Source organism: Tamandua tetradactyla, chromosome 15 (assembly GCF_023851605.1).
Source record: "Tamandua tetradactyla isolate mTamTet1 chromosome 15, mTamTet1.pri, whole genome shotgun sequence".
Lineage (NCBI taxonomy): Eukaryota > Metazoa > Chordata > Mammalia > Pilosa > Myrmecophagidae > Tamandua > Tamandua tetradactyla.
Window position 1 is genome coordinate 34,885,368 of NC_135341.1, and position 26,176 is coordinate 34,911,543.

The 26,176-nt window shown below is 37.7% G+C and overlaps 1 protein-coding gene and 1 non-coding gene across 12 annotated transcripts in view; both read right to left on the bottom strand.

Annotated features, from left to right (window-relative positions):
• DOCK3 (dedicator of cytokinesis 3) overlaps positions 1–26,176 on the bottom strand; it is a 719,821-nt gene that overhangs the window by 205,989 nt on the left and 487,656 nt on the right. For 10 of the 11 annotated variants that reach the window (XM_077129171.1, XM_077129169.1, XM_077129173.1 and 7 more), the window contains one exon: positions 6,296–6,377. The exons of the other annotated variant lie outside the window; for it this stretch is intronic. In XM_077129171.1, the coding sequence (XP_076985286.1) occupies positions 6,296–6,377 (82 nt within the window). The remainder of the gene's footprint in view (positions 1–6,295; positions 6,378–26,176) is intronic. 11 annotated transcript variants of the gene reach the window in all.
• Positions 22,287–22,502, bottom strand: LOC143658186 (small nucleolar RNA U3). The gene has a single exon (XR_013163189.1). It is a non-coding gene; the product is annotated as a small nucleolar RNA U3 (small nucleolar RNA).

Consider the following 26,176-nt stretch of genomic DNA (forward strand, 5'->3'; position numbering starts at 1 on the left):
ACGCTCTTCTAGTGTCTTCTTGATCTCCTTCATGTCATTAACCATCCCATTTATTTTATTTAGTAGAGTTATATGAACATCTTTGATTAGTTGTTCCAACATCTGTGTCGCCGCTAGTGTTTGTAATTTGGTCGTTAGCCTGGGCAACATCTGTCTGCATCATGATATGCTTAGTGATCTCCTGCTGTATTCACAGCATATAAATATCTTGTTTGGTTTACTTTGGAAATTAATTTCCTTCAGTAGTCTAAAGCCTTATGCAGGATGGATGTGGAGCAGGATGCAGGGTGTGGGGTGGGGCACAACAGAGCAGCGATGCATTGCAGTGTAGGTATAGAAGCAGGTTTGGGATGCTACACTAATTCCTGTGAGCAGGGGCACCCAGCAGTGGGGGAGGGTGTGGCTATGTGGATGCATGTGCCTGGGGGGCAGGGCCCTGGTGTGCACTCTTCTAGAGTGCAAGGCCCTTTGTGCATTTGTGCAGAGCTAGGGGAGCAGGTCAGAGTTGCGCCTGCATGGGCTGGAGACAGATGTGGCCTGGGCTGCTGTGCAGGTCAGCACTTTCCCAGCTGGGGGAATGACTAGGGGCTGTTTGCATGCACTGCTTTGCAAATGCCGTAAACTCATGTACATGTGCGCAGAGTTCACACAGGGGTCAGGGTGGGGCTGTGCGACTGTATGGACTGGGGACGAGTGTAGCCTGGGTATGGAGGTAAGTGCCTGCAGCTTTTTTGTGCTCCCAATGGCCTGCAGGGGGGCAGAGACTGGGAGGTAGGACTCAGGAGGGGCGGGATAAGACTATGCTTGTGCAGGAGAGGTGGGTTGGGCTGGAGTAGGTGTGTGTGTGTGCTTGGAGTGGGGGTGGGGGTGTGAGATGGGTATGGATGGGGGGTTGGTGGGGTGGGGGCACTTGGAGTATGGGGAATGGGGGCGGGTGATGGAGTTCAGGTGCATAGAGTGTGGGGTGAGTCGCAGGTTGTGGGGCTGTGTTGGGGAGGGTGGTGCATTCAAGGAACATGGCTTGGCTTACTTCATAGTCCCCATCTCCCCGTCACTGCACTCCTGAGGGCTCTGGACTTCCGCTAGGCTGTTTGCACCAGCCAGCCAGTCTCCAGTTCTCTGCTTTTCAGTTCCTCAGCTTTTGCAACCAGGGCTGCCCTACGTGGTGCAGAAGACCCTCCCAGGTCACTTACACCCTGGAATCGCTGTCTCAGTCACCCTCCCATCCCTTCTCTAGCTGTCCCTTGGAGCAGGGTTGAACTCAATCTATCTTATTCTACCATCTTTGTGGAATTCCCAAAGATATATTTTTAAATTGTGTCTGATATTGAGAAAAGATGTTTTAGACTGAACTACACTAATTCATTTATGTAAAAACAGAATATTAAATGATATTCTCAAAACAGCATTGTATTTTTATGGTTATTAAATAGTAAATACAAATTGAAAAACAGATCACCATTTTTAATCTATATTTTTGAAATTCAAGCACGTTAATTACTGAATAACATAAAAATGTTCGATGCATTTAAAAAAGTAATAGTTCATTCTATGTAGCTTGGATTGCGATAATCCAAACTATCAAATAATTAGTATAATTATTAACGCCAATATACCTAGAAAATTAAAACTTATTTATCAAAAACAATCAAACACTACCCTGATGGGCTGTACACAAAATTACTGAACCTTTCTCTTTTCTCTGGCTGAGTGAATAAAAGACTAAGTATTAGATATAATTTATGGTACTTTCCAAAGCAATAGGCTGTGCCCCAGTCTTGGGGTTTATTTATATGAAACTTAGCCCCACAAAGGATAGGCTAAGCCTACTTAAAATTAGACTAAGAGTCACCCCCTAGAGAACTCTTTTGTTGCTCAGATGTGGTCTCTCTCTTTCAGCCAACACATCAAGCAAATTCACTGCTCTCCCCCTGTATACATGGGACATGACGCCCAGGGGTGTGGACCTTCCTGGCAATGTGGGACAGAGATCCTAGAATGAGGTGGGACTCAGCATCAAGGGATTGAGAAAATTTCTCAACTAAAAGGGAGAAGAGCAAAATGAGACAAAATAAAGTGTCAATGGCTAAGAGATTCCAAACAGAGTGGAGAGGTTATCCTGGAGGTTATTCTTATGCATAATATATATATCACCTTTTTAGTTAAGGTGTAATAGAGAGGCTGGAGGGAACTGCCTAAAAATGTAGAGCTGTGTTCCAGTAGCCACATTTCTTGAAGATGACTGTATAATGATATACCTTTCACAATGTGAATGTGTGATTGTGAAAACTTTGTGTCTGATGCTCCTTTTATCTACCTTATCAACAGATAAGTAAAACATATGGATTAAAAAGAAATAAAAAATAGGGGGAACAAATGTTAAAATAAATTTAGTAGACTGAAATGCTAGTGATCAATGAAAGGGAGGGGTAAGAGGTATGGTATGTATGAACTTTTTTTCAGTTTTCTTTTTATTTCTTTTTCTGAATTGATGCAAATGTTCTAAGAAATGATCATGATGAATATACAACTATGTGATGATATTATGAGTTACTGATTTTATATATATAGAATGGAATGATCATATGGTAAGAATGTTTGTGTTTGTATGTTAGTATGTTTAATAAACAAAATAAAATAAAAATTTAGGTATTTTCCAAGTGGCTGGGTAGGCACTCTTTCTGACCATATTGCACATGGTAGCCAGAACTCTCAGCTGCATTTATTTGATGTCAAGAAAAAAACACAATAATAATTAGTGCAAAAAATATTTTAAATAAAATTACTATTTGTGAGTTTCCATTAATTTCAATGTAAAATTTCTATGTAAAAGCTACCTCATCAAATTTAAGTGCATGGTAAATATAGTTAAAATAGAGTCATTAAAATATGCTCCCTAAGACTAAGTATCAAGTATGGTTATCAATGTTAAAACACTCATAAGACCTTTAAAACCAAGGTGAGAAGAGAGGTATGACTCACCCACCCTTCATCTGCAAGTATGGCTTAAATCCCAGTTACATGGAAGTAATCAGATTTACTGACTGGATCAAACCCTCCAATTCTATGTATCTAGGAAGCAAATTCATAGGTATACAGTAGGCAAAGAGGCAAATGAGGACAGTGAACAGCATCCAGGAATTTAGGCTCAAGTACTGATGTTCCATTTGAAACAGAAAAGTCAATTCACTTCCCTGATCCTAGGCTACCCTCTTTCTGTAGGGACAACAGAATTTACAACTACAAAATAAGCCTGACAGTTCATTCTTAGGTTGCAGAAAAGCAAGCAATATTTAAAAAGGGATGTTATTAGAGTAATAATCAGGTTCAATTCTTAACTCCAAGAAATCACTATCTAACATCCTATTTTGGAATATGGAAGAATATAAATAAATGTAGAAAAATGTAACTAATGCAGAGAAAACAATGCAAGTTCATTTTCTGAGCTGGTCAATTCAAATATAATAGTAAATAGGTATAAATTCATTTATTTCTATAACAAATAATTACTGAGACCTTCATATTTTCAGCATGTTGTGAGGCGCTAGAGATCTAGTAATCAGTCGATAAACATATGCATGTTCTCATATGTGTATGCACAGCCATCATTTATCATGTAAGTCATCAATCCTTGCAGTACAGGACTTTCACATAAGTAAAAACACCTCCCTCTAGGATAGAATTTTTCCTTACAATAAAGTATTAGAATTTAAGGAGGTCAGGAGAAAAAAAGTCTTCACAGAAAACAGGGTTGTGCCATCAATAATGTGAATACAATCTGGCTCTGAAGCCTGCAGAGTGAAGAGCCCTGAAAACTGCTGAGTGTGTAAGGTCCCCTTTTCCCAATGCTAAAGTAAGCTAACAGCGGGTGTTTTAGTTTGCTGATGCTACCAGAATGCAACATTTCAGAGATGGATCAGCTTTTAATAAAGGGATTTATTTAGTTACAAATTTATAGCTCTTCTGAGGAAAGGCAGCTGACTTTCCCTGTCACATGGAAAGGCACACGGCAACATCTGCTGGCCTTCTCTCTTGGCTTCTGAGGTCCAACGGCTTTCCCTATGTGATTCCTTTCTGCATCTTCAAACATCTGGGTTGAGCTGTTAGTGCTGAGATGAGGTATGCTGAGCTGCTTGGGTTGTGCTGTGTTGAGTTCCCTCCTGACCTCTCTCTTTTAAGCCTCCAGCTAATTAAATTAAACGTCATTCACTGAGGAAGTCACTCCCATTAGCTGGCTGCAGATGTAATTAGCCATAGATTAATTTCACATGCTGATGATTTAAGTCCACAGCAAGAGAACAATGGGGCATCATCACCTGGCCAAGTCAATACCTGAATCTATCAGGGTGATAGCATCAACCATAGTGGTGGACAAACTTTCTTGGATTTATTTTGAGGCTTTGTGGCACATATGCCAATCTGCAAAAATTCCTCTGGCCCACAGGAGGAACTCAAAGTCTTAGTTTATGAGAAAACTGTTTCATCAAAATTATTTAAAATAGCATACAGTAAACGATGAGAATCCTGGCTAAGGTAATTTTGTTAAAAAAAATCTCATGGAACTTTGTACAAATTTCTGAGATCATGTTTGACACCTTTTTAAAAAAATCCAGGGCAATAGCGCAAATGGAACTCAGGCAATAGTTTATTTAGTAGCTTTGTGCCTTCCTACATCTTGAGTATTACATACACCTTTAATTTAAACAGCTGAAGCTACAATTTAGGCATCTCGGCCCACATGAGCTAATTAAAATGCATCTAAATAAAATTTATTACTGTAATTACTATCAAATATGTATCATAATTAAATTCATTTATCAAGGGACAAGGACAATACTCATCATATTCATGGACAGTACATGCACAAACCTCTGTTTCCTTAATGTGAAGGAACATGGTATCAACAATTTCTCTTGCTTCTTTACCAGATAATATTAGAGAATCAGAACCTCAAAAAACTCCTAAGGTCACTATGCTCACCCATCGTCATCTAATTCTGTTCAGAAAGGAGGCCCCACAGTCTTTCAAGAGAATTGACCCAGGGTTCAGTTACTCTCATTTCAGAATTTCTCCCCTAATATCCTAACCTAAATTCCATTAACTCTATTAGACTCTTCCCCTTGTTCTTTTTCAATTGAAAAGAACTCTTTCTTTCCCTAGACAAACCATCTCAACTTTCTTAACTATATTCAAGAACTTGCTTTTCCTGTTCTTTCTTCCTGCATTATCTACCAAGCCTTGAATGCTGAGCTCAGAGAGGGACATAACATCATTTTAGCTTAACTAGATTTATAGGTTAATCTTTTTAGACATCTGGGACATTTTCAATTAAAGTTATTTCTGTAAACATGTTTTCTGACTCTGCATTAGTATAGATTTATCAGATCCCCAAATAAATCCCTGTTTGTGCTTAAGAGGCCTACTTCAAGACACCTCACCTACATCTGTCATTCATGTACCACACACAAGGACAGTAGCAAGGTGAGACCATCAGAACTCCAGCACTGAATGGGTTCTGATACATATCAGTATCCATGAAGTAGATCAAAGAGCTCATGATAAAGTGCAAAATCGGTTTACAATTGTGACACAATCTTGTTTTTTCTTCGACAAATAAAATAACTTGAGTAAATAAACTTGGACAGCTAGTATTTTTACAGGGTAAAAAAATAATAAGTCAGAATCATCTGAAGAATACATGACATTATGGTTATTGTGAGGCTTAGCACTTTTCAAAATGCAGATTACCAAGTCTTCTCTGAGCTGGTGGGTCCATTTTATCAGAGACTATGAATGACAGCTGTCCCATATGAAAAACTAAACTACAGATCACATGAGGAAAAGACACTTCATTTGATACTTGGAAGAGAAGAGTGATTTAGTTTGTCTTTCTTCATATGCACTCACTGAGAAACTGCAAAGCTGTAATTTTGGTGGATGCTTTTAAGAGAAGCTATACTTACACATCAGAAAAATTCCCATTGTGGCCTTGGATAAAAATAGCAAGAAAGTCTTTTCTCAGATTTTAAGTGTCTTCTATATGAAATACTTAATAAAATCTGTATTAGTAAAAGGTTTTTAAATTACATTTAATAAAAAATTCAATTAAGAACCCCAACTGATTTCAGTTTTCTTAAAATATTTCATTTAAACCTGACAGAAACATAAATCAAGTCTCATTCTCCCAGCTAGTGGGAAAATAAGAATAAATGCTCGTTTCCAGGGTGACAATATCCAAATAGTAGGCCTCTGGTTAGAGTCAACAGTAGAAAAGAGAAAGAGAATATGCACATACTGTAAAAAGGGCACACATTCGTTCTATCTTCTCTGGGTTCCTTGGCCCACCATTCTTGTTCAGTCTCACCAGAAACCGCTCACTAAAATATAGGAGAGAGAGAGAAGAGAACTATAAGGGACCCATACTCCAGAATAATTTAAAAGGGCATATATAAGAGAAACCCTAAACACTTACAGAACTGCTGGCAATGATAGGCAAGACCAAAAACACGTCTAGTGGCAAGTCACCTTATCTTTCTTGCCCAACAATATGCAATGAACACTACAAACATCTGATAGATGTTGCTGTTTCCTTCACACCTGTGTGAGACTTATCTCCTTACAGATGTGTGATCTCTGAGGGTAGTATGAGGACTGCACCTTTCATTTCTCCAAAATACCCCAAAAGTGCCTCGCATGACACCAAATCTGTAAAAAGCATATATTCTTAGACACAAATGCTCAGATCATCATTCAAATATTCTTCATATGAGATTCAAAAGAATATACATTACCCAATTTCTATCTTTCCATATGACTTTAAGCATTTTAGGGCTAAGAAGAAAAATGTTATAGGAACCTATAAAATTCTGAGTGAAAAGTCAAAGAGAAATAATATCGCTAAAGTTGCATTCAGAATTTAATAAAGCCATTTGAAAAGTTTAATCCTCAAATAACATAGGTAAATTCTGAAGGAAATTAATGGGCTGAAAAAACAAAACAAAATGTTAGAAAGTGTTCATAAATGTGTAACTTTAGAAACAGTGTATGCTCTCATCTCCTTTCTTCTTAGACTTCAATTCCATCTCAAGGTTCCCTAACAACTGCAATAGAAAACTGAACTTTGGCAAGGATAAGTATGTGATTTTAAAAGTAATTTACTTCTCCTGTGCCCTTAACGGCATACGCACTGAATACATGTGGTACCTGTAAAATGGTGAATATTAAAATACTGTACTAGAATTATAATATGTGTTACAATATATTACAATCAATAAGGGTTGATTGGTTTGTTCATGCATTCATTCATTTGTTCATTCATTCAACAAATAGTTATTGAGTTCCAACTGCTAAACATGGGAATACAAATATGAAGAAGATATACAAGGTACCGGTCTTCACAGAACTTACGGTCCTGTTACACAGTTAAATATGCACAAATGAAGCTCAGAAAAGATTTGGGCCAGATATAATTTTTTTTAATTTTAGCTTCTTTTTATTTATTTTAGGCATATTTGTGAAAACACAGAAAAGTGTAAGTTATAGAGTAAGAATTATGCATAATTCAGATACTTCACCAATCTTATTCTTTTTTTAAACTTTTTAAATTAAAAAAATTAACAAACAAAACATTTAGCTATTATTCCATTCTACATATACAATCAGTAATTCTTAATATCATCACACAGTTGCATATTCATCATTTCTTAGTACATTTGCATCGATTTAGAAAAAGAAATAAAAAGACAACAGAAAAAGAAATAAAATGATAATAGAGAAAAAAAAGACTGTACATACCATACCCCTTACTCGCTTTCATTTACCACTAGCATTTCAAACTGAATTTATTTTAACATTTGTTCCCCCTATTATTTATTTTTATTCCATATGTTCTACTCTTCTGTTGATATCGTAGCTAAAAGGAGCATCAGACACAAGGTTTTCACATTCACAGAGTCTCATTGTGAAAGCTATATCATTGTTCAATCATCATCAAGAAACATGGCTAGTGGAACACAGCACTACATCTTCAGGCAATTCCCTCCAGCCTCTCCACTACATCTTGAACAACAAGGTGATATCTACTTAATATGTTAAGAATAACCTCCAGGATAACCTCTCGACTCTGTTTGGAATCTCTCAGCCATTGACACTTTGTCTCATTTTACTCTTCCCCCTTTTGGTGGAGAATTTCTCTCAATCCCTTGATGTTAATTCTCAGCTCATTCTAGGTTTTTCTCAGTCCCTTGATGCTGAGTCTCAGCTCATTCCAGGATCTCTGTCCCACGTTGCCAGGAAGGTCCACACCTCTGGGAGTCATGTCCCATGCAGAGAGAGGGAGGGTGGTGAGAATGCTCGTCGTGTTGGCTGGAGAGAGGGGCCACATCTGAGCAACAAAAGAGGCTCTCTTGGTGGTGACTCTTAGGCCTAAATTTTAAGTAGACTTGACCTATCCTTTGTGGGGTTAAGTTTCATGTGAACAAACCCCAAGCCTGGGGGTTCAGCCTATAGCTTTGGTTGTCCACACTGCTTGTGAGAGTATCAAGAATCAACTTGGGGAAGTTGAATTTCTCCCCGCTCTCACCATTCCCCGAAGGGGGCTTGCAAATACTTTTCCAGTCACTGATCAAATCATTCTGGGATTCATTGGGGGATCACTCTGGACAAACCAACAAAATGGGCCAGATATAATTTTGAGATTCTTTAGTTAAGGTAGTGGATGGAAATAAGCAGGGAATATATACAGACTAAGAGATATATGGGGCTTTTGGTAAAAATCCTGAAGGACACTGACATTTTAAGAATAGACAGAAGAATTAGCAAGGGAGACATACAGGGGAAAAAGAGAAAGTCAGAAGGAAAATAAGGAAGATGGTAGATGCTGCATTAGTCAAAGGAAAAGCTTGTTTGAAAGAGGAGGGAGGGGTCAACAACGTTCAAGGCCACTGACAGTTACATGAAACAAAGATGAAACAGTGTCCACTGCATGTCAGAGCAGATATCACTATGACTCTGTCAAGAACTACTTTTTTGGAGTGGTAGAGAAAGAGCCCAGTATTAGGAGTAAGAAGTAAGGGAGTAGAACAGCAAGTCTACACCACTCTTTAAAGAATGGCTATAAACAGGTGGAAGTGATGCACTTTTACATGGGCACATGAGGTTAAGAGAGGTCTTTGTTAAAAGATAGGATAATCCACACAAAAAGTCAATTAATTCTCAACAAAGATATAAAGCCAATTCAATAAGGGAAGCATAGTAGTTTCAATAAATCATGCTGAACAACACATATTATGAAAAAAATGAACTTTTACCTTTGTTTACAAAAGATAACTTGAATGGGTCATATACATAAATGTAAGAGATAAAACTATAAAACTACAAGAAAATACAGGATAAAAATGAAGACAAGTACTTTATATATCTTTTTAACATTTCTATTTCTACACAGTAAAAAATCTTTGTATCCCTGGATTATTAAGCAAATATCATGAGCCACAAAAACTTGACAAATTAGACTATCAAAATAAAACCATCTGCTCTTCGAAAGACACTGCAAAAAACAAGAAAAAGAAAAGATAAACCAGAGACTGAGAAAATATTTAAAAAAATAACTTAAGTAAGAATGAACTATTTATATCCTCAATGAAGAACTCTAAGAACTCAATAATAAGAAACAACTTTAATTTAGAAGTGCACAAAAGATTTGAATAGGCCCTTTGCCAAAGAACATACAGGGATGGCAAATAAAGCACAGGAAAACCTCATCAATCATTAGGGAAATGCAACTTAAAAATACAGTGACATACCAGTACATATATTTTAGAATAGTATTAAAGATTGATTGGACCAAGCTTGGGAAGAACGTGGAGCAACTAGAACTCTCTCATACACTTAGTAGGAATGCAAAATGGTACAATTGCTTTGGAAAGCAGGTTGGCAGCTTGTTATAAAGTTAAACATACACATAATTAGATATGACATGGGTGGGCTACGGTGGCACAGTGGCAGAGTTCTTGCCTGCCAGGACAGAGACCTGGATTCGATTCCTGGTGCCTGCCCATGCAAAAAAAACACAAAACTATATATGACACAGCAATTCCACTCTTAGGTGGTTACTAAGGAGAAATGAAAACATATGTTCACACAAAGACCTTACCTGAATGTTTATGGCAGTTTTATTCATAATAGCCCCAAACTGTAAAGAACCTAATTGTTCATCAATATTGTTCACCCAATTGTTTGGATAAAGAAACTATAGCATATCTTTATGATGGAATATTACTTTATGGTTAAATGGACAAACTACTGAGAAGTATAATAATATGGATGAATCGCAAAAGTATTATGCTAAGTGAAAGCAGCCAATCACAAAAGACTGCATGCCTCGGACATTCCGGAAAAGGGCAAACCATAGGAACAGAAATGAAACCAAGAGTTGTCATGGCTGAGAATAAGAGACAGGTTTGAACTGCAAAGATGCATGAGGAAATTTCTGGGGGTGATAAAAGCTCTATTTCTTAACTTTGGTTTCTCAACTGTATACATTTATCAAAACTCATCAAACTGTACATTAAAAAGGGTGAATTTTAGTATACGTAAATTACAGTTCAACAAACCCAACTTTATAAAAAGATGGGAAAGGGACAATTATTATATAACTTCACTAATACGAACTAAACAGAATATGCAAACTCATAGTCATAAAATGTAGAATAGAGGTTACCAAGACGTAAATTGACACTAGAGAACGGGAAGCAGTTGTCTGTTATGTACAGAACTTTTAACAAGTTGAACCTAAATGTCTGGAAAGAGATAGAGGTGAGATTAGCTCATTATTGGGATTATAAGAAAAACCACTGAATTGCAGGTGAATTTGCTTGAAAGGGTTTTTTTAGAGTCCTGAATATCACCAGAAAGAAAGCTAGCAGTTTATATATGGGATTATATAACACAGTGAACCTTGAGGTGGACATTAACACTACAAACATAAATAAGTTCTTTCAAGAACTAGTAAAAGAGTTAATATATGGGGAAAAAGTACCTATTGCAAGCTATGGACTACAGTTAAAAGTAATATCTTACTATCCTTTCATGAAAGGTAACAAGTGTACCACACCAATACTAGGAGTCAGTAATAGTGGGGGATAAGGGATATAGGGTGTTTCGGGTTTTATAACTCAGTTATTTTCTTTTTGGAGCAATGAAAATGGCTTAAAATTGAATGTTATGATGATTGCAAACAAGGTGATGACAATGTGAGACACTGCATACTATGGATGGATAGGAATATAGCTCAGTAAAATTGGGAGGAAAAAAAGATGGAATATACCTAGTGGGACAATACTAGTGGAAGTGAAGAGACTGAGGAGAGAGGGGAAATAATTGGTAAAGGAAAATCCCAGGAGGTGGGAACTGATGGAATCCAGAAAAAAAAAAAGTAAGAGTTAGGAGGAAATAGGTGTAGACGCAAATAAGCTTTTAGTTTTAGTAATGGAAAATATGATATCATAAAAATAGGAAAAAGAATATCGAAGTAAAACAACAACAAAACAACCAAAAACGAAGAGGCAAGACATCCAAACACATCAGGAGACATTTTTCTTTTTTTTTTTTAAACTTTTTATTAATTAAAAAAAATTAACAAACAAAACATTAAGATATCATTCCATTCTACATATACAATCAAGAATTCTTAATATCATCACATAGTTGCATTTTCATCATTTCTTAGAACATTTGCATCAATTTAGAAAAAGAAATAAAAAGACAACAGGAAAAGAAATAAAGTGATAATAGAGAAAAAAAAAGATTATACATACCATACCCCTTACCCCTCGCTTTCATTTACCACTAGCATTTCAAACTAGATTTATTTTAACATTTGTTCCCCTTATTATTTATTTTTATTCCATATGTTCTACTCTTCTGTTGATATAGTAGCTAAAAGGAGAGGAGACATTCTTAAGGACATTTGTAAGGAAATGTTACAGAGAAAGTAGAAAAGATGGCTGTCATATGGAAAAATGGGAAAGTAGCAAGAAAGGAACTGTGTATATCTTGAATCGTTACAAATTTCTCCACTGCTGCTAGTGTAGGCTACTACTGGGTTTTACCTTGGATTATTACAAAAGTTTCCAGCTGACGTCTCTACTGCCTTTTTGCTGTTTCATAACCCATCCTTCAGAGACTGACCCTTTTCAAATATGAATCAGATCATACCACTTCCCTTCTTAAACCTTTTTATAGATCAACTGATTTTTTTAAACTGAGATGAAATTCACATAATTAACCATTTTAAAGTGTACACTTAAGTGGTATTTAGTGTATCCACAAAGTTGTGCTTCTACCACCTCTCTCCAGTTTCAAAACACTCCATACTCATTAAGTAATCACTCCCCAAACTTCCCTTACCCCATGGTCCAGTAACTTCTTTTATTTATTTATTTAATTTATTTTTTATTTTTATTTTTATTTTTTTATTAATCAAAAAAAGAAATTAACACAACATTTAGAAATCATTCCATTCTACATATACACTCAGTAATTCTTAGTATCATCACATAGATGTATGATCATCATTTCTTAGTACATTTGCATCGATTTAGGAAAAGAACTAGCAAAACAGCAGAAAAAGATATAGAATATTAATATAGAGAAGAGAATTAAAATAATAATAATAATAAAAATATATATATATAAAAGGAAAAAGAAAAAACAACAACAAAAGATACAAACAAACAAACAAAAAACTATAGTTCAGGTGCAGCTTCATTCAGTGTTTTAACATAGTTACATTACAATTAGGTATTATTGTGCTGTCCATTTTTGAGTTTTTGTATCTAGTCCTGTTGCACAGTCTGTATCCCTTCAGCTCCAATTACCCATTATCTTACCCTGTTTCTAACTCCTGCTGGTCTCTGTTACCAATGATATATTCCAAGTTGATTCTCGAATGTCGGTTCACATCAGTGGGACCTTACAGTATTTGTCCTTTAGTTTTTGGCTAGACTCACTCAGCATAATGTTCTCTAGGTCCATCCATGTTATTACATGCTTCATAAGTTTAGTCTGTCTTAAAGCTGCATAATATTCCATCATAGGTATACGCCACAGTTTGTTTAGCCACTCGTCTGTTGATGGACATTTTGGCTGTTTCCATCTCTTTGCAATTGTAAATAATGTTGCTATAAACACTGGTGTGCAAATGTCCGTCTGTGTCTTTGCCCTTAAGTCCTTTGAGTAGATACCTAGCAGTGGTATTGCTGAGTTGTAATCCATTCTGCCAGTCTATGTCTTTTGATTGGGGAATTCAGTCCATTGACTTTTAGTGTTATTACTGTTTGGATAATATTTTCCTCTACCATTTTGGCTTTTGTATTATATATATCATATCTGATCTTCCTTCTTTCTACACTTTACTCCATACCTCTCTCTTCTGTCTTTTTGTATCTGACTCTAGTGCTCCCTTTAGTATATCTTACAGAGCTGGTCTCTTGGTTACAAATTCTCTCAGTGACTTTTTGTCTATAAATGTTTTAATTTCTCCTTCATTTTTGAGGGACAATTTTGCTGGATATAGAAGTCTTGGTTGGCAGTTTTTATCTTTTAGTAATTTAAATATATCATCCCACTGTCTTCTACCTTCCATGGTTTCTGCTGAGAAATCTACACATAGTCTTATTGGGTTTCCCTTGTATGTGACAGATTGTTTTTCTCTTGCTGCTTTCAAGATCCTCTCTTTCTCTTTGACCTCTGACATTCTAACTAGTAAGTGTCTTGAAGAACGCCTATTTGGGTCTCTTCTCTTTGGGGTGCGCTGCACTTCTTGGATCTGTAAATTTAGGTCTTTCATAAGAGTTGGGAAATTTTCAGTGATAATTTCTTCCATTAGTTTTTCTCCTCCTTTTCCCTTCTCGTCTCCTTCTGGGACACCCACAACACGTATGTTTGTGCGCTTCATATTGTCATTCAGTTCCCTGATCCCCTGCTCAAGTTTTTCCATTCTTTTCCCTATAGTTTCTGTTTCTTTTTGGAATTCAGATGTTCCATCCTCCAGTTCACTAATTGTAGCTTCTGTCTCTTTAAATCTACCGTTGTGGGTATCCATTGTTTTTTCCATCTTTTCTACTTTGTCCTGTACTCCCATAAGTTCTGTGATTTGTTTTTTCAGATTTTCTATTTCTTCTTTTTGTTCAGCCCATGTCTTCTTCATGTCCTCCCTCAATTTATTGATTTGGTTTTTGAAGAGTTTTTCCATTTCTGTTCATATATTCAGCATTAATTGTCTCAGCTCCTGTATCTCATTTGAACTATTGGTTTGTTCCTTCGACTGGGCCATATCTTCAATTTTCCGAGCGTCATCCATTATTTTCTGCTGGTGTCTGGGCATTTGATCAGATTTCCCTGGGTGTGGGACCCGGCTGGTTGAAAGGTTTTTCTGTGAAATCTCTGGGCTCGGTTTTTCTTTTCCTTCCCAGTAGGTGGCGCTCGTGGCGCTTGTCTGTCTACGGGTCCCACCGGTAAAAGTGCTGTGGCTCCTTTAACTTGCCAATCCGAATCTCGCAGTCGGCCCGGGAAACTGCGCGTGGAGGGGGGTTCGCCGGCCACCGCGGCTTGGGGGAGTGCCGGTCCAAACTGCCCAGCTGGCCCGAGATGCCAAGCGTGGCGGGAGGGCCCCGCTATCCAACGTTCCCAGTCAGACCGGGAAGCCACGTGTGTGGAAGGGACCCCAGTCGCCAGCCTCCCCGGCCCAGGAAAGCACGCGCCCCTCGGGTATCTCACCACAGCGGATTCTCCCTGCCCGTTCAGCCGCTCCAGAATGGGGTACGCTGTCTTTTTTGGTCTCTGTCGTGGCTCCGGGAGCTGTTTCGTATTGTTTCTGTTTCTTTAGTTGCTGTTTGGAGGAGGAACTAAGACCCGCGCGTCTTACTAAGCCGCCATCTTCTCCGGAAGTCCGGTCTAGTAACTTCTAATATGCTTTCTTTAATATTTTGCCTATTCTGGAAATTTCATATAAAATGAGTCACACGGTATACGACCTAGGGTCTGGCATCTTTCACTTAGTACCATGTTAAGGTTCATCCAAGTTGTAACATGGATCAGTATTTCATTTCTTTTTATGGTTGAATTATATTCCACTGTATGTATAAACCACAATTTCCTTATCCATTCATTCACTGAAGGATATTTGGCTGTTTCCACCTTTTGGCTATTATAATAATGCTGTCATAAACATTCAAGTAGAAGTAGTTAATTTTTGTGTGTGTGTGTGTGTGTGTATGCTGTATGGTGGGGGTCACATTACATTCTTTTTCCATGTGAGTATCCCATTACTGCAACACCATTTGTTGAATTTTTTTTTGTTCGTATGTTTGTTTTCGTTCGTTGGTTGGTTGGTTTTTTAGGAAGTGCATGGGCTGGAAATCAAACCCAGGTCTCCCACATGGTAGACAAGAATTCTACTACTGAATTACCCTCACATCTCTGGTCAATCGGTTTTTGACAAGTGTGCCAAGTCTATTCAATGGATATCCACATACAAAAGAATGAAGTTGTTGCCCTCTCTCATGGTATACATAAAAATTAACTCAAAAGGATCAAAGACCTAAATGTAAGATTTATAAATATGAAATTCTTAGAGGAAAACACTGACATATCCTTCATGACCTTGAATTATGCAATGGTTTCTCAGATATACAAAAGAAGCAATAGATAAGTTGGATTTCATCAAAATTAAAAACCTTTGTGCTTCAAAAGATACCATAAAGAAAATGAGAGGCAAACCACAGAAGGGGAAAAATATTTGCAGATAATATGACTAATAAGGAACTTGTATCTAGAATAATGAACTCTCACAACTCAATAACAAAAAGACATAATCCAACAAATAGGCAAAGGACCTGTGCTGGTTTGAAAGGATTTACATATCCTAGAAAAGCCATGTTTTAATTCTAGTCAATCTTGTGGGAGCAACCATTTCTACTAATCCTTACTCAGTATATAGGTTGGAAACTTGATTAGCCTATCTCCACAGAGATGTGACTTACCCAATTGTGGGTATTAACTTTTGAGTAGAGGGAGATGTGATTCCACCCATTCCAGGTGGGTCTGGATTACTATACTAGAATCCTTTAAAAGCGGAAGCATTTTAGAAAAAGCCTGAGAATGAGGAGTCCACCAGAATCAGAATTAGAGTCCACCAGATAGCAACCTTTGGAGATGAAGGAGAACACCCCGGGAGAGCTTCACGAAGTAAGTTGTGTGGAGAGGAAGCTAAAAACATGTTGTCATGTTTGCCATGTGCCTTCCAGTTAAGAGAGAAACCCTGAACTTCATCAGCCTTTCATGAGTGAAGGTAACCTCTTGTTGGTGCCTTAATTTGGACATTTTTAATAGATTTGCTTTAATCAGGACAGTTTCTCAGCATTAGAACTATAAACTAGCAACTTATTAAATTTCCCTTTTTCAAAGCCATTCCATTGCCGGTATATTGTATTCCAGCAGCTAGCAAACTAGAAAAGATCTGTTCTAGTTTGCTAGCTGCCAGGATGCAATACACCAGAGATGAACTGGCTTTCAATAAAATGGGATTTATTTAGTTAAAAAGATATACTTCTTCAGAGGAAAGGCAGCTAACTTTCAACTGAGGTTCTTTCTTACATGGGATGGCACAGGGCAATATCTGCTGGCTTTCTCTCCAGGCCTCTGGGTTCCAACAGCTTTCCCTGGGGTGATTTCTTTCTGCATCTCCAAAGGTCTGAGCTGAGCTGCAAGCACTGGGATGAGGTATGCTGAGCTGCTTGGGCTGTGCTAGTTGAGCTCTCTCATTTAAGCAACAGCCAATTAAATCAAACATTATTCACTGCAGCAGGCATGCCTCCTAGCCAATTGCAGATGTAATCAGCAACAGATGAGGTTCACATAGTACTGGCTCATGTATGTCCACAGCAATAGAACTAGGCACCTTCACCTGGCCAAGCTGACACCTGAATCTCACTACCACATATCCACCCCTTGTCAGTTTGGTAATTACACACATCACCTTAAACAATATTAAAGTGCAAAATATTCTCTTCTACCTGTGGACTTATGAATCTCAAAACAAGTTGTCTGGTGCCAATATGCAAAGGAGGGACAGTCACATGATACAGGTTTTCATTTCCATAGGGAGAAACTGGAAGGAACACAGGAGTCACAAGACCCAAACAGTTCTGAAAACCTGCAGGACAAACATCATTTGATTTCAAAATCCGAAAGTCATCCATCCTTCAGCTTTAGAAAATGGCAGTCCCACCCTTTCCAAGAGCCTATGCAGTGGCCCGCCTCTTTCCAAATCAATCTCAGGGATATCAAGGAGACCACCTCCTTCTCGGTTCCACCCTCTCCAGGCATCAGGGCCACATGTGAGCTCTCTGCCATTCCCAGGGCACACACTCAACCCCTCTATGTCATGGCAGCCAGGCTCTCCCCAGTCTCCAAGGAGCATGCTGTGCATTTTCCAAGGCCTGAGGTGGCACAACTCTTCCATGGAAACAAGGTGGGAGACTCCTCTCTGTGCATATGGGGGGGGGGGGGGGGTCCACTCTCCGGGCAGAGGTTTCTTGGCTTCAGACCCAAGTTTCCATGGTTCTCACTCTGCAAACTCCAATTTGCCCATTTTGTATCCCCCTTTGTCCAGATTGGCAGTGATTCCATTTACACCAACAGTCTCTTCAAGTACTCCAAGACATCTCCATAATTCTCTTCACAGTTCCTCAAAAATCTTCCCCTTATCCATCAAAAAACTGGTTGTACATATCTGGTGTTTGCAAACTGCAGTAGTACCCCACTCCTGGTACCAAATTTGTTCTACTTTGCTAGCTGCCACAACACACCAGAGCTGGATTGGCTTTCAATAAAGGGGGATTTATTTAATTAAAAAGATATAGTTCTTCAGAGGAAAGGCAGCTAACTTTCAACTGAGGTTCTTTCTTCCATGGGAAGGCACAGGGCAATCTCTGCTGGTCTTCTCTCCAGTCCTATGGGATCCAACAACTTTCCCCAGAGTGATTCCTTTCTGCATCTCCCAAGGCCAGGGCTGAGCTGTGAGTGCTGAGATGAAGTATGCTGAGCTGCTTGGGCTGTGCTACATTGAGCTCTCTCATTTAAGCATCCAGCCAATTAAATCAAACATCATTCACTGCAGCAGGCACGCCTCCTAGCCAACTGCAGATGTAATCACCAACAGATGAGGTTCACATGCCATTGGCTCATGTTCACAGCAAAAGAACTAGGCACATTCACCTGGCCAAGTTGACACCTGAATCTAACTACCACAGTATCGGAATAGACTTTTTTTCAAAGAAGAGATACAGATGGCTAAAACGCACATAGCCACCAAGGAAATGCAAATCAAAACCACAGTGATGTAACACTTTGCCCCCAATAGAATGACTATAATAAAAAAGACTTGTAATAAGTGTTGGTGAGGAGGTAGAGAAACAGGAACTCTCATACAATGCTGGTGGAAATGTAAAGTGGTACAGTCACTTTGGAAAATAGCCTAGCAGTGCCTCAAAAGGTTAAACGTGACCCAGTCTGACTTCTAGGTATATACCCAAGAGAGTGAGAACATATGCCGAATCAAAAACTTGTACATGAATGCTCATAACAGCATTATTAATAATAGCCAGAAAGTAGAAACAAATTTTCTTTAACTGATGATGAGATAAATAAAAAGCAGCCAGTATATCCATACAATGGAATACTATCCAACAAAAAAAGTAATGAACTTTTGACACATGCTAAAACATGGATAAACCTTGAAAACTTTATACTAAATGACAGAAGCCAGTCACAAAAGATGAATTATAAATTATATGATTCCATTTAAGTGAAAAGTCCAGAAGAGTCAAATCTATGGAGACAAACATTTACTAGGGCCAGGGGGCTAAGGGAAAATAGGATGACTACTAAGTGAAATGAAATTTCTTTTCAGGGTGATGAACGTGTTATAAAATTTATTGTGGTAATGGTCACACAACTCTGAATATATTAAAAACTACTGAATTGAATACTTTAAACAGGTGAATTATACCTGAAAGTTCTTCTGTAAAACCAAACAACAACAAAAACTTTTCAAGGCTTACTCTGACTCTCAGATAAAACTTAAAATTCTTCAAGATCTGCAAGGTCTTGTTGTAGAAGACCTGGCCTATCCATACAGCTCCATTTCACATAACTTGGCTTGATTACTACTTTTCATATACTGGTCTTCTGGACATAAATTATTTCTAGATGCAAATTTCTCAAATATCTCAAGCTTGTTCTTGCATTAGGAACTTTGCATTTGCTGTTAACTTTCCATGGAATATTGTTCCTTATCGCTGTCCTTCAGGTCTCAGCTCAAATGCCAGTTTCTCAGAGATTCTTACTCTAATCAGATAACAAGAACAATGCTCCCCCTCCCCTCAATCTATTCTTTGACACCTGGTACAAACTAATTATTTTGTTTATTTACTTGTTTATTATTCTCTTGCAAGAGAGAATGAGTTCTCTAAAGGAAGGTAACTGTCCACTATTTTATCACATCTGTAGTATTTCCAAGAGTCTGACCTATAATAGGTGCTCAATAAAAACTGAATGAATGAAAGTGGACCACTCCTGAAGAATTGCTTTGTAGTGTGTGGATGCTGACTAACGAAGGTCATCAACTGGGTGGGTAACATCACCATCATACTGTGCAGAAACATCCATGAGCCAATAGGGAATGAACAAGATGGTCAGCACAAATCACCTTTTAAATTGGTGGCAATGGACTGAAAAGCATCAAATATGCTGTTAACAGAGAAAGAGGCTGTTGTAGTTTACTAGCTGCTGGAATGCAATTTATCAGAAACGGAATGGCTTTTAAAAATGGGAATTTAATGAGTTGCTAGCTTACAGTTCTAAGGCCGAGAAAATGTCCCAATTAAAACAACTCTATAGAAATGTCAACCTAAGGTATCCAGGGAAAGATACTTTGGTTCAAGAAGACTGATGAAGTTCAGGGTTTCTCTCTCAAGTGGAAGGGCACATGGTGAACAGTCACAGTTTTTCTCTCATCTGGAAAGGCACATGGTGAATACAGTCAGCGTTCCCCACTCATCTGGAAGGGCACATGGCAAACACAGTATCACCTCCTAGCTTCTTCTCCTGGCTTCCTGTTTCATGAAGCACCCCGGGAGGCATTTTCCTTCTTCATCTCCAAAGGTCGCTGGCTGGCGGACTCTGCTTCTCATGGCTATGTCGTTCTGCTCTGCTCTCTCTGAATCACTCATTCTCCAAAACGTTTCCTCTTTTATAGGACTCCAGTACGCCAATCAAGACCCACCCAAATGGGTGGAGACATGTCATCACCTAATCCAGCTTAACAACCACTCTTGATTAAATCATATCTCCAGGGAGATGATATGATTACAGTTTCAAACATACAGTATTGAATAGGGACTATTCTGTCTTTATGAAATGGGATTTAGATTAAAACATGGCTTTTCTAGGGGAATAACATCCTTCCAAACCAGCACAGAGGCCTCAGATGTTCACCATAATCCATGTTTTCCCTGGGCATGCAGCTAGGGCCCACACTTCTCAGGTTTTCCCCCTTGCAACTGAGTGTGGCCATGTGACTGAATTCTATACACTGAAATGTGAATGAGTGATTTGTGCCATTTCCATGTCTAGCCATAAAAATCTCTGTAATGTGTGCCTTCATGCTCTTTTCCCTTTCCAAATGCCTGGAGTGAAGATGCCTGCTATCAAGCTATGCGTTGATGATGACAAATGAAGAGTGTCCATCAATGTCCATAGTTGTGTGACTGACAGCTGCACTCTTGCCAATTCACTTACCAAGTGCCATTTTTTAAGCAAGAAATAAATTTCTATTGCATTTGAATCACTATGCATTTTTTTTCTATTTGTTACAGTATTTGATCTACCCTAACTAGAATGAATGTTACACATATAACAACCATCCAATTAGCTGTTATAATAATAATGGATATATATAAGTATAAAAGTAATTTTAGGAAGCATATATCTTTTAAAGACAATCTCCCATCATTTTTGCACTCTTCTTTGTAAAGAAGAGGTCATATTTCCATGCTGTGTGAATCTCTCAAAAGCAAACACCATTGAAGAGGCCAGTATTCACAACTGCCAGAAATTCACAGAGTGGGCTTCTGTTTGGAAAGGCCACACAAAACTCTGGTTCAAAGATAACAGTATAGAGGAGGAAAATTCCTGGGTGGACAGGGTTTCTGGCCCTACCAGAATCCAGTAACTTCTCTCTTTCTCCTCAATAGTAAGGGGAGGCCTATAAGGTTAGTTCTTACAGTGCCACGTTCACAGTTTCCTTTATGCTCCTGGTTTCACTTCACCTTCTTCACAATTTGTGGAATTCAAAATAATCACTTTTTGTTAAATTTCAAAGAGCTTTAGGTACACATCTAGATTCTGTTTTGCTAACTTCTCCAGTGAGTATGATAGATAATGCTGCTTTCTGCTAACATTTAAATCTTTTGAAGGCAAATATCTAATCCAGTGTTTCCACAATTCACCAAATATTGCAGAGAAATATTTAACCAATTACATTTAGACATGTTTCTACTATATATATCTTCTCAGAGGGTTTTTTTTTTTATTTACATGGGCAGGCACCAGATATCTAACCTGGGTCTCTGTCATGGCAGGTGAGAATTCTGCCACTGAGCCACTGTCACACCACCTCTTCTCAGAGGTTTTAACATGTTATGTGTTGTGAGTACCCAAGAAGGGGGAATGGACAGTTGACCTCATGCAAATCCATTTGACCCCACAACCCTCTTTTGTATAAGGCAACGGAGTTTGCAGGAACATAGCTTGCTAAATGCAATAGAATCTATTTAACAATTAGAGCTACAACAACTCATATTTCCCAAGATGCAAGGGAACATGGCTGAAAGAGAAAATTTTATTCATAAGATTTTACAAACACCCTCACTTCTGCAGGAGAGCATAAGGTCAGGTTTTCTCTTTAACAATAAGGGTGAGAAAACCCTACTTCTTAACCTCTTTCAAGAGAAAAGCAGACAGTTTTAAAGCTCTTAAGTTACGAGAGAATGGCTCTATATTTAATTGACTTTATAATGATGAACTATGGATGAATAGTACATGAAATTACATTAATTTCATATTATTGAACAAAGTTCTTACAAAGGAATTCCATAATTTGAATCTGTGATAAGTATAATGGTGTCTTAATTTGAAAATCATATGCTTTTATTTTAAAACAGACCACTCAGACTATATCCTTTCCATCTTACTCTCCCAAAAGGAAGAGAAGAATGATCATCAATGCCAATGGCAGTTGTAGTGATGCAACACCAAGAACCAGCTTCATGCTCAGGAGAGAACACTGTGCCTCCTTCTCATGGCTTCAGGTGTTCTATACATACAGCGAACCTTCTCTAGTAACGAACTATAGAAATGATGCCTGAAAGTATAGTCATTTGCTTTTATGAGAGTTTTAATTCCTGAGTGGTACTACATTTTAAAGACTTCTCCATAAATGGCCATTTGTATATTCCTTCAGCAAATATCTAATGACTGCCAATAAGGTGCCAGCCTGTGTCAAGCACTGAAGAGAAGATAGAGTTTCTGATCCTCAGGGAGTGTATTTCCTAAGGACTTTGTTTTAGAAACAAAAGTTTCCTCTTCAGATAAATTCTGAGGAATTTTCTCAACTCTATCAATGTAACCTTGTCATTTGGGCTCCATGGAAATGGATGCCACTTGCTCAGAATCTTTTGATGACAACCTGGCAGATGCCTGAAAACAGGCAAGTAGCCCTAAAGCCAGTCTTCACCGTACAACCCAACATCTCTAATACTTCATAACAGACTCATTTTCCAATTCAGATCACTTGGCTTTATTTCTCAAATCTTCCCACTTCATTTGAAAGCAGAGAAAACAGAAATGCACAAAGGTTTCCATAAAGGCAAACTGGGGCCCAATACTGTGGTTTCCAAATGTATTTTTTTTTTCTAATTTCAAAGTACATTTTAATAAGTATTTAGAACAAATTTCAAAGCATTGTTATCGGTTACAGTTCTACCTCCAAATATAATTTCAGTATCAATTTCTCCTTCTTTTCAACAAAAACTTTACACAGTTTACCAGAATGTAAAAAATTTAAAAAGCAGAGCTACTTTGGTCAAATGAGAAGTAGGGGAGAAGAGAGTAGACAGAGGGCAGGAATGTTCCCCACTTAGGCCTCTTTCCTAACTACCACTCTTCCTGAGTCACTTCAGGGCTCCAGGCAACATTTTTAAAACTATCAGTGCAATAAAAGAGTTCTTTCCAGCTTTCCTCCCTCCTTTTTATTCTTTGAACAACATTCATGTACTCCTACCATGTTCTAGAAATTCAGCTACTTAGGTGTTAGGGATATAGAAATGATGAAAATCCTATCCTTAAGGTTCCAAATCTAGTGGGAAAGAGGTACACACAAACTCCAAATTCTAAAACAATGTGATAGACTTCCTAGTCAGAAGAAGTCTATGCTAAGGTCCTAATTCAGCTTTGCTGGCAGCACCCACAGTCTGTCATAAGTTCACTGCGTTTCCACAGAGAAGACTGAGAAAAGATGAGGATGGGGGTGATTTGCTTGATTTGAAATAAGTAGAGACCTTGAATGATCAGCATTACCAGAAGAGTCAGGATGCCCCATGTAGGTAATAGGGGTCATAGATTTCAAGAGACAGAACATAGGATTTCAAAACTGGAGGATGGAACATCTCAAATCCGACAAGAAATAGAAACTATAGGGAAAAAAAATGGAAAAATATGAGCAGGGACTCATATTTGTGGGGATTCCTCAGCAGAAACCATGGAGGCAAGAAGGCAGTGGTATGACACATTATAGATCCTAAAAGAGAACAGCTGCCTATCAAGAATTCTATAATGAGCAAAACTGTCCTTCAAAAAATGAGGGGAGGGTGGTGCAATGGTGGTGCAGTGACAGAATTCTCATATGCCATGCCAGAGACCTGGGTTCAATTACCAGTGCTTGCCCATTGAAAGAAAAAAAATATGAGGGGGAGATTAAAATATTTTCAGACAAACAATCACAGAGAATTACTGACCAAGACACTGGCTCTGTGAGAAATACTAAAGGGAGCACTACAGGCAGATAAGAAAAGGTAGGACAGAGAGGTTGGGAAAAGAGTATACAAATGAAGACAATCAGGAAAGGTAAAAAGAGAAAAAAAAATTAAATATGACATATAAAATCCAAAAGACAAAATGGTAGAAGTACTGCCTTTACAGTAATAACACTAAATGTTAATGGATTAAACTCCCCAATCAAAAGACATAAACTGACATAATGGATTTAAAAACAGGACCCATCTATATGTTGCCTACATCTATATGTTGCCTACAGAAGACTCATTTTAGATTCAAGGACAAAATAGGTTGAAAGTGAAAGGTTGGGAAAAGATATTTCATGAAAACTACAATCAGAAAAGGGCAGGAGTAGCCTAATATCCAACAAATTACACTTAAAATGTAAAACAATTAAAAGAGACAAAGAAGGACATTATATATTAATAAAATGAACAACCAAGAAGAGGACATAACAATCAGAAATATTTATGCATTGAGCCAGAGTGCTCCAAAGTACATGAGGAAACACTGACAAAACTGAAGGGAGAAACAGACACCTCTACTACTATAGTTGGGGACTTCAATTCCTCTCTCTCATCAATGGACAGAACATCTAGATAGAGGATTAGTAAAGAAACAGAGAATTTGAATAATACAATAATGAACTAGACTTAACAGACACACACAGAACATTATTCCTCACAACAGCAGGATACACATTTTTCTCAAGTGCTCACAGATCAATTCTCAAGGATAGACCATATTCTGGGTGACAAAGCAAGTCTTAATAAATTTAAAAGGATTAAAATATTACAAAATACTTTCTCGGATCATAATGGAGTGAAGTTGGAAATGAATAACAGGCAGAGGGCCAGAAAATTCACAAGTATATGGAGACTAAAAACACACTCTTAAAACAAACAAACAAAAAACCCACACTCTTTAAACAACCAGTCAGTCAAGAAAGAAATCACAAGAGTAATCAGTAAATATCTTGAGGCAAATGAAAATGAAAACAGAACATATCAAAATTTATGGAGTGCAGCAAAGGCAGTGCTAAGAGCTAAATTTATTGCTTTAAATGCCTATATTAAAAAAGAAGAGCAACAATCAAGGAATTAACTGTTCACTGGAAGAACTAGAGAAAGAACAACAAACTAACCCCAAAGCAAACAGAAGGAAAGAAATAATGAAGATTAGAGCAGAAATAAATGAAATTCAGAATATGAAAACATTTGAGAAACTCAACAAAACCAGAAGTTGGTTCTTTGAGAAAATCAATAAAACTGATGGGCCCTTAGCTAGGTTGACCAAAAAATAGAGAGAGAAGATGCAAATAAATACAATCAGAAATGGAAGTGGAGACATAACCACTGACTCCGCAGAAATAAATGAGGGAATGAGAAGATATTATAAGTAACTATATGCTAATAAACTACACAACATAGATGAAATGGAGAACTTCCTAGAAAGGTATGAACAACCAACACTGACTTGAGAAGAAACAGACGACCTCAACAAACTAATCACAAGTGAAGAAATTGAATCAATCATCAAAGCTCGCAAATAGAAAAGCCCAGGACCAGACGACTTCACATGTGAATTCTACCAAGCATTCAAAATAGAATTAGTGCCAATCCTGCTCAAATTCTTCAAAAAACTGAGGAAGAGAGAAAGTTATCTAACTCATTCTATGAAGACAATATCACCCTAATACCAAAGTCAGACAAAGATAAGAAAAGAAAATCACAGACCAATTTCTCTAATGAAGATAGATGTAAAAATTCTCAACAAAATACTTGCAAATTGAATCCACCAGCACATTAAAATAATTATATACCATGACCAAGGAGATTTATTCCAGGTATGCAAGGATGGTTCAACCAAAGAAAATCAATTAATGTAATACACCATATCAATAGATCAAAGCAGAAAAACCACATGATCATCTCGATTGATACAGAAAAGTCATCTGATAAAATTGAGCATCCTTTCTTGATGAAAACCCTTCAAAAGA